This window comes from Drosophila santomea, chromosome 3L (assembly GCF_016746245.2).
Source record: "Drosophila santomea strain STO CAGO 1482 chromosome 3L, Prin_Dsan_1.1, whole genome shotgun sequence".
Taxonomy (NCBI): Eukaryota; Metazoa; Arthropoda; class Insecta; order Diptera; family Drosophilidae; genus Drosophila; species Drosophila santomea.
Genome location: NC_053018.2, coordinates 13753937 through 13763365, shown reverse-complemented (window position 1 = coordinate 13763365; position 9429 = coordinate 13753937). Strand labels below are relative to the sequence as shown.

Genomic DNA, 9429 nt, shown 5'->3' with positions numbered 1-9429 from the left:
TGATAGTGAAATTCAATTTTACATGAGTAATCGATAGTTGCAGAGTGGCAACATTGAAAGTATCGAATAGACATCGCTCTTTCTTCCAGCACTAGTTTGTTGTTGCAAAAAAGTGTGTGGGTCGCCGCCAGCGATCGAATAGTTTAAAATTCCAATCAGATTGGTTAATTGGGGAGTTGCAATTGCTTGATCGTTATATAAAACCTATTTCTGCACGCATAACTCGGAGGATAAAGGTGGAAAGGTGGGATTTGGAGAGCCGCTGGAGATTTGCACATACTGGAAAATCAATCACCCGCTATCCCATTGTTCTGCTTGTGTTTGTGTACGTCTGTGTGCCATTGTGAGACGACTGCTGAACTTAATTAAAATTTAAGACAAGACAACCCAAGCAAATTTGGAGTCTTCGCGAGGCGTTGGCTTTCACTTGACGCGGAGAGGGGACCTCGATAAGGCGACCTAGTGAAAGCTAGCCAAGATCTCGTTGCTCAAGGTCGTTGTCACTCTGGAATTATGGCTGTCAGTTTTGAGAAGAATCGGGCGCAAATAGTGGCCGCTTGGAAGGATGTGCTGGACGACAAGAGCGATACGAATTGGTCTCTCTTCGGCTACGAGGGTCAGACCAACGAGCTGAAGGTGGTGGGCACCGGCGATGGCGGCGTGGAGGAGCTAAACGAGGACCTAAATAGCGGCAAGATTATGTACGCCTTCGTCCGAATCGAAGACCCCAAAACGGGCCTCAACAAGTACTTGCTCATCAACTGGCAGGTGAGTCAGCTGGTGACCTTATCTTATCGCAATACGCATAATCCGACTGTGCTCCAATTTAGGGCGAGGGCGCACCTGTGCTACGCAAGGGCACCTGCGCCAACCACATCCGCGATGTGAGTAATTTGCTTTCCGGCGCTCACCTTACCATCAATGCCCGGAACGAGGACGATATTGACTTGGATCGGCTTCTCAAGAAGCTGAGCACCGTGAGCTCCGCATACAGCTTTAAGGAACCTCGAGGCGCCATGGAGGAGCAGAAGGCGCCGGTGGGCACCAACTATACTCGGGTCATTCCCACCAAGGAGCTAAACGCCAGCGTTATGCAGGACTTCTGGAAAAAGGAGGAGGCTGAGGAAAAATTGCGCCAGGAGGCAGAAAAGGAGTCCAAGCGACTTGAGCTTCAGAAGTTGGAGCAGGAGCAACGTAGTCGCGAGGAGAAGGAGCACAAGGAGCGGGAGAAACTGGTCATAAGCACCACCAAGCTCCAGCCGGCCCACATACCCATCAAAACGTAAACAAAAACATCCGAATTTGACCTTCTCGGAAGTAAATACTCTTTTGCTTTCAAACAGGTCTCCGCAACCTTTAAGCCCTGAGAAAACTGCACCAGGATTTTCCAACAATCTGACCGATGCGGAGCGCATGCGTCAGGCGAGGAACCAGGAGGCCCGCGAATTGATTGGCTCTCGTGTTGGAGCTGCCAAGGCCATGTTTACAAAGCACACGAGCGAGGGACAACTTCAGTCCAAGTGAGTCCTTGCCCCTATCTTGTTTTTTTGTATCAGAAATAAACTGCTCTCTTGATTCACAGACTAAACACGCAACCGCCGGCCAAACCAGCTCGCAACTCGATTGCCCAGCGCATCAACGTTTTCAACCAAAACCAGCCTCAAGATGCACCTGTGCCTTCACCACCACGCGCTGTGTCCCCTGCCAAACCGTTGCCAGTAGAGGCACCAGAACCAGTAGTCCCCGCTCCAACTACAACTCCTGCTGCTCCGGTGGCTGCCGAGGTAGTTTCCACTATAGCGGAGGTTGAGGAGTCTCAACCGGTAGACGATTTTCCACTTGCCCATGAAAGCGAGCAGTTCTCGACCATCAAGCGATCGCCACATAGTAAATCCAACTCGCTGCAGTCACAGTCACCGGATGAGACCACCTCTTCCAATGAAACAGACACCGCTGTTGACCAGTATCAGGAAGAGGAGGTCCGCACCAAGGTGTCAGTTACCGTGCAGCAGTCGCAATCGGCCAAGTCGAGCGGCATGAGCACACTGGAAAGGAATGCATGTAAGATAATCATAGCTATGACCCGTTGCACGTTCTATATTTTAAGCCGAGTGTTTTTTTAGTAACGGATTTGGTGAACGAGGACGATTTTATCTGTCAGGAGACTTTAGGCGATCTGGGACAACGGGCACGAGCTCTATACGATTACCAGGCAGCCGACGAGACAGAGATCACTTTTGATCCAGGCGATGTCATTACGCATATCGATCAAATCGATGAGGGATGGTGGCAGGGACTGGGCCCTGATGGAACCTATGGACTGTTTCCGGCAAACTATGTCGAGATCATCAACTAGGGAAACCCAAGTGCCAAGCAGCTGGGACGCCCTTTTGCTAAATATCTACACCAATGCAGCTAGCAACTATATTTTGGATCCGGACTATAGCTACTTAAACACTTTACCCCTACTCTTGAACAATAATGCGATACACCTAGAAGAGATTCAACGATGACTAAATGCGACTATAAGATTTTTATCGTACATCACGCGTCTGTTTTTTATCTACATACATATTATATAACGTATAATCCATGCCACATATGCAACCCCATCATACGTTGTTCCCATCTGTATACATATTATATCATTGTTTGGCCTCGATAGCCGAGGCCGTGTTGCGTCCTTTTAAAATGTTCTTAGGATACATACAGAGTAACCACTTAGTCAGTATTTAAGGCCCGCTCCATTCCCGATCCAGGGTTCTTTTGTATATGTATTATTGATCGAGATTTATAACCTTTTCGATAATAAACTTTGATAATTGTGCAACCGAAGGAAAACAATGTTTTATGGTCAACAATATCTACATTTATTTTCGCATTAATTAGTAGCATAAATAGTTATCATAGTTTTTTCTATAAGAGTTTACTTTCGTTTAACAATTCACCTGCAGCAAAGCCGTGAGTGGTGCACTCGGTTGATTGATTGGATGGATGAGGTGGCTGGCTCTGGCTGTGGCTGTGGCATGCAAGCGCGGTTGCTGTAGATTTGTATGAGATCATACGGCGGCTTGCTGCCCCTGTTGCTGCTCCTCGGCACAATTTACGTATAAAAACTGGACTCAGGTTCAAAAATATCCTCATGGTGATCTATCCCTTAAACATAATCAGCTCTTTTAAGTGAAGGACAACTGGGCTGCGGTAGCAAACGCAACCCTTGTTGCCAAATCGTTTTCGTTCTGTTAACTTCCGAATTCTATGCAGGCACTTTTTCTCAATATCAATTTTCTTACTAGCCTATAATCTATGCTGTGTGTGTGTGTTATGATGTGTGTGGGATGAGTGGGTGTTGAGTGTTCGACACGTGAGATTTGCATATGTTTAGATAGTACGGGTGTGCTTCTACAAAATACTAGCAAAGATTCGTCGCCAGCTCCTCCTATTCACACTCACACTCACATCCACATCCAATTCACATTCACATTTACTTTGAATTCAGTAAAATCAAGTCTGTCGCTGTCCGTTGATGAGTCGGGATCGGGACTCGCCTCCATCCTCCGCCTGTTGTCACTTGAATTTGGTTAATTTGCGTAGCTGCTTCGAAACGGTCGCCTTGTACAGGCGCTGTGTTCATCATTCCGACGTCGTTGTGGTTGCCTCCGACTGCGCGGCTGATTGGGTCGTCACACCAGAAGCTGCAGCCTCCGCGGCGTTTGCTTCCGGAGCAGCTGCGCCCTCCACGGGTGCCGCATTTGGTGGTGCTGGCAGAGGGATGGGTTCCTGCAGTTTAGTAGCATCCTGTGGCTGTGGAGTCACTGGCTCCGCATTTTGGCCGGCTGCTTCTGGGGCAGCAGCTGCACCTGTGTCAACCGCTAAAGCTGGGGCGCTAGGTGCAGCTACTGCTCCCGATGCCGCTCTGGCGTTCTCCTCCGCCTTGGCCTCTAGCACATTTATCGAAGCCTGAATGCATCTGAAAGAAACAATCATTGAATTAATTAAACTGGATAATAAGCTCTGGTGACATGGAACTTACTTGATAGCCTCCTTTCGGGCCAGACGAATGCTGTCCTTGCCGTTTGTGTCGATGGTGTCTAGCTTAAGCAGGTTGCGTGTCAGCATCTCGTCCAGGTAGGCGTACTCCTTCTCCTCGCGCGTTCCCTTGAACTGCTCCACCTTGCCCATGAGCTCCAGTACGTCGCGCTGTATGTCCTGGATCTTGTTGATCGAGTTGAGGGTGTGTGGCGTCTGTGGCGGCAATCCAGCGGCTCCCTCAACTGGCACTTGCTGGTCAGGATGCACCTGCTGGGTGTTCAGTGGTGTCGGCCTCTGCTGCTGTGGAGCACCGTGAGCCTGTGGCTGCGCCTGTGCCTGCGCATATGCCTGTGCCTGAGCTTGGGCCTGAGCACTGGGCGGAGCATTCTGGTTGGGGATCTCCTTGTGGGCATTGATGATGGGCTCGGTGCGACCCTCCACGAAGATGGGTATGGTGCGCACATAGGTGCCACCCGGGGTCTGTGGCGCTGGCGGCGGAGTCTGCTGCTTTTGCTGGGGATGCGTCTGCTGGTGGGGCGCATAGTAGGTCTTGAACTGCTGACCCTGAATGGGCGGACTTGTCTGGGTGCCAAACTGTTGGTTATGTGCTCCCGGTTGCTGATGCTGCTGCTGTTGCTGCTGATACTGCAGATTCTGCTGCTGCTGCTCTGGCGGAGGGGCGGAGTGGGAGCGCAGTCCCTGATCCTGCTCGGCGGCACTCTTCACGCCCATGTCCACAGTGTTTCGCAGTCCGTGCTGGTTCAAGTTAGCCGGCGGAGCACAGTCCACCTCCGAGCGACCGGCAGGATCCTCCGTCTGGATGGCAGCATCGCATAGACGCTTCGAAGGCGTCTGCGGCACCTGCTGCTGGGCTGATCCCGCATAGACTTGCTGTTGCTGGGGCGGCACACCGAACTGGAAGTGCGTCTGGGGCTGTTGTTGGGTATACTGCGGCTGTGGCTGCTGTTGGGTATACTGCGGCTGTGGCTGCTGCTGCTGTGGAACTTGTCCGGGCGCGGGAGGAGCACCTGGACCACGTCTGCCTCCGAAACCGTCTGGGATGTACTGGCGGAACTCCGAGGGCAGCCGAGTGAAGAAGTCGTCATCGTGGTCCATGTGAGTGCTGGCCCCACCGGGCATCCGACCTCGGCGGCCCATCGTTGAGAAACGGGGGAAACCAAAGTCTGGATCGTCGAAATAGGATGGAAAGTCATCATCAGCATGGACTTGACCACTGGGTCCGTGCAAACTGCTCCGCTTACGTGAGTCGCCGAAGCCGGCGAAGGGATCATGCATCCTGCCCAGGTGCGAGCGCGGGAACATGTTGTCCATGTCCATGTTAGGTTCGAATCCAAAGGTCGGCTGCAATCAACAGAGCGCATTTATTAAAAATTGAATATAGCTAAGAGGCAATCTTTTGATATAGGTCGCATATATATATTCGGCCCACCATGTTATTCAATATGTTTTAGTCAATAATTTTGATTTTAACAATTTAATTTATGTTAGCAAAGTTTTAAATAATATTTAATGAAAAGAAAAGTGTTTATATCCGGTTGAAAATCGCCTTTTCACATCACCTAATTGTTCTGTGTGGCAATAGAGGAGTGCAAATTGCTCGGCTCGGTGGGCGAATTGTTTATAAATAACAGGGTGAGTCAGAACCATATAGATTGGGTACGAGTGTGGGCAAACAAGTGATGTCAATTGGCACTGAATGAACAGCTGTTGGGGAGCGGATGGATCTCGATGTCGATGTCGATGGCGATTTCTATGTCGATGTCGGAACCTTACCTTTTGCCTGCCTGCTCAATTTGTTTACTTTATCAATGAGCACTGCTCACTGCCCGTCAATTAATTCGCTACAAGTGTACTACTCTACGAGTATTTAGCTATAGTCCGTATGTCTTTTTAGCTTTTGAATGCTTTTCCGCTTGGTGACGTGATGCACTGCGTCCGATTGTTTACGTGCGAATGAGGCGACTCGTCGCCCGAGAAGGCCTTTTAAAGCGAATGGCGCCCACTCTCGAATCCGCTGGCTCATTCTGGCCACTTCTCGTAGTTTCTGAGACAGTCGAGAGTTTTCGGTGATTTTGAGTCTCTCCTAAAAGGACGCTCTCTCTCTCTATTTTTTTTAACTCAATTACACGAACAGACTTATGGAAGTACAGTGAACTAAGTACAGCGAGCACCTCAAATCAGAAATTAAAGGTTCGGTTTCACTGAAGTCTACCGTTCTGAATTGAACGGCAGGGAAAAGATATGTGTGTTTACTTTAACAATTAGTATTGTTTTACAATACCCTTCAATTACTAATGATAATTTACTGGTTAACTTACATAAGCACACTTGAAGAAATTGTGTTATATATGTTGTAAATACATATACACATTTTTATAACGAAACATAGGATATTTTGAATGAATAAACAATTGTAAGCAAATTATTTTTATTAGACATTTTGGGTCAGTCACCTGATTAAAGTCCAAAGTTCAGCTTAGTCCGCACCCACTGTACGCTAAGCTGGTGATGACGTTTTTATGTAGTCAACGTCACCAACGCATTGCCGAGGCCCCCGCGTTGGCCAACTTGATGTTGAGCAACCAAAATCCACCCACGCTTCCCATTAGACAACTGGCTTGCTTCCACCGATATGCGCACATATGGAGTGCCATTATGAGTTTACTGTACGGTGTGCCCACCTACAGCGGAAGACACACACAGCAGACACGCACAGCGGACTTTGCTGAAGAATCAAGAGCGCGCCAATAGAATAGAGCGGTATTTCGACCGATTCTCGGCGCCAAAATAGAAAGAACGAAAGAACGAGAGCATTAGCAGAGCAACGCGTCATTAGCTTGTGTGTTTTCTTCTAGAAATTTTCAAATATTTTCAGCGATTTCTATGAATTGTGATAGACTTGGATTGCTGGCCATTAGATTAGGCCGCAAAGAAACAGCTGTACATTACTTGTCTCTGGTAAAATTCCGCACGCGTTGCGGCATTAATCATACGCAGCGTTGGCCACTAGACGAGCTCTTGACACGACATCAGCCCAGAAACTTGGCCATCCCCACAGCAGATACTGCAAGTTTATGCCCAGTAGGTCAACAGAGTGTGCACACACACTTGACACACTCATACGGGGGGTTGGTTTTCCCCCCTTGAAACCCCCTTTGTAGTGGGGTGAGCTGGGGCATTTACGCAACCACACTGACTTTTCCACTGTTCCGCACTCTTATTGCGATTTAGAGAGTTTACATAGCGCTAAAAGGCAATGCGAAATTGCCAAGGACCCATTTCGAAAAGTGAAACAAATGGAAAAACCGCTGTGTCATAGCACAGTAAAATAAATAAAACTTAATCGTTTTCCCAGGAAACAAACAAAGAGTTAAGCTCGTCGGGCATTCATAGTAATTTGGAAAATGCCCAAGGTATTTAGGAAAATCTGGCCGTGCTATAGGCATCTGTGGAACACATTTTGTAGAATTTAAAGAAAACTAGTAATAGGCTTCAGATAGTAGATCTACATATGTACACACATACATATATGATATATCTATATATGGTAGTTTTGGTAGTTTCTAGTTAATAATCAATGCTAGTCTAAAAAACTATTGTTTGGCACTTAGCACTTTTGGCAACTTAGCTTTGATTTATGTTTTAACATCTGCGATTATTTTATTCCTGAGAAAAAGTCGACTCTGACTTTTCCCTTCTTTCCAACTATTTCTAAGCAATAGATCATGCTACAATGCCCACTCTTATTATTCAAAGCCAGCTGTTTCCGCGTCTAGAATCCCCACTGTACTCGAATTGCCACACGGCTAGCGAACAACAAAAACCATGACACTCATACGAATATGTCCCAGCTATGCGATCGAGGCTTTTTGGGGGCGGGGGAGATCTGGAGGGTGGGGGATCGACCTTGCCAGGCGCCAACCTTGGGATCTCTCGCCGCTGCCGCTCGTCTGCCACCCGGCCCCCTCTCCGCGTCCACCTCCCCCTGCGCCGTACAACTGATGGCGGCCACTCACCTGAAAATGTTGCTGCTGCTGATTTGGAGGAACCTGCTGGTGCTGCTGGAAGTGCTGCTGCTGCTGCCTGGGCGATCCGTATGCGTTTTGGGGACTGTGGTACTGTGCCGACTGCTGTGGCGATCCGTAGCCACCACTCACGTACTCCCGGTTCACGGGTATATTGACTCCGGGCCCGCCGGGTGAGACATTGTTACCGGCGGCGGTGGCGGGATTGCTTTGCGCCTGATTGGCCGCCATCATAGTGGGCTTCATGGGTGAATCGCTGGCCAGGAGTGGAGCGTAACCGTAATCGCAATCGTATCCGTATCCGTACCGCTCGTACCGCTTGTACCGCTCGGCCTAAACGCTATCGAATCCGTCGACGTTTCGCTGCGTAGCGACAATTTTTTAATTTATTTCCTTTTGTTGATACTTGGCTGTGACTTTTCGTCGGCGACTACTTGTCGTGCCAGTTGTTGAGATTAATTTTTGGACGCGGACTGCTGTGCACGGGGGTGGCGGGGGCTTTTAATAGAGGGGTGCGGGCGCGGGCTCACCTTGAGCGACGACGCGTGCGAGTACCGCTCGATTTCGATTGGGGCTTCTCGTATGTTCCTGATGCTTTAGCTCCTGCTGCTGTTGCTGCTGCTGTTTTTGCTGCTGCTGCTGCTGCTGCTTTTTTGCTAACCGACCGGAGTGTGATGTCACTTTTGGCCACACTTTCTTGCTGCCGCACACCGATACGGCCACTTTTTTACTTCCACTTTTTTTGTTTCAGCTTTTTAAGTATTTCCGCTCGCGCTCTCTGGCCCTGCGCTGGTGTGTGTGTGTGCGTGTGTGGGTTTTCGGATTTCTATATTCAATTTAAAATATATATAGATTTTTTATTTTTGCACATTGCCACTCGGCGGTTGTTTGTTGTTGTTTTAACGGGGCCACGCATCCACACGGGCGTCCTCACGCTGCCAAAGTTGCTCGTCGACTGAGCGCCATCTCCATCGCCATTCGCTGCTAGTCATTACCGTTGAATTTGCCTTTGCCAACAGCCCCACTGCGGAGCTCTCTCTCTCTCTCTTCCACTCTCTCTCTCCATCGCCTCGCTCGTTTCTCAATCGCTCTCCTCCGTTCGGTCTCCCTGTATCTTTCTCTCGCGGTAAGCTTTGCTTGGCTTCTACCTGGCTCTTCTCCGGCGGTTTCAGACCTTAATTGGTAAATGTTTAACACTATCTTACGGATGCGGATACGGATACCATTCTCTCGATCCGCTCTCTCTGCCCACTCTCTCTCTCTCTCTCTCCGTGCAGCGATCAGACATCAGACTTATAAATAGAAAGTTGGCCGAGAGAGCGGCTCTCTAAAACGCATTCCTCGGCAGTCG

General features: G+C 49.0%; 2 protein-coding genes across 5 annotated transcripts; one reads left to right on the top strand and one right to left on the bottom strand.

The window, feature by feature from the left end:
* Nucleotides 1–90: 90 nt before the first annotated feature.
* LOC120447631 (drebrin-like protein) lies at nucleotides 91–2841 on the top strand. Its single transcript, XM_039629134.2, has 5 exons — nucleotides 91–768; nucleotides 831–1282; nucleotides 1344–1520; nucleotides 1583–2061; nucleotides 2124–2841. Exons 1-5 carry the CDS (start codon nucleotides 514–516, stop codon nucleotides 2354–2356), a joined length of 1596 nt encoding a protein of 531 aa, XP_039485068.1. The 5' UTR covers nucleotides 91–513; the 3' UTR covers nucleotides 2357–2841.
* Nucleotides 2842–3466: 625 nt separating this feature from the next.
* On the bottom strand, nucleotides 3467–9037 carry LOC120447630 (BAG domain-containing protein Samui). 4 transcript variants are annotated; one of them, XM_039629130.2, is made up of 4 exons: nucleotides 8070–9037; nucleotides 5295–5394; nucleotides 4034–5216; nucleotides 3467–3970 (listed from the first exon to the last, which is right to left on the bottom strand). In XM_039629130.2, exons 1-4 carry the CDS (start codon nucleotides 8322–8324, stop codon nucleotides 3634–3636), a joined length of 1875 nt encoding a protein of 624 aa, XP_039485064.1. In that variant the 5' UTR covers nucleotides 8325–9037; the 3' UTR covers nucleotides 3467–3633. The 4 variants fall into 4 exon arrangements, with proteins under 4 accessions (XP_039485064.1, XP_039485067.1, XP_039485063.1 ...); XM_039629133.2 differs by lacking the exon at nucleotides 8070–9037 and adding an exon at nucleotides 5827–6006; XM_039629129.2 differs by having other exon boundaries at nucleotides 4034–5394.
* Between the last annotated feature and the right edge of the window lie 392 nt (nucleotides 9038–9429).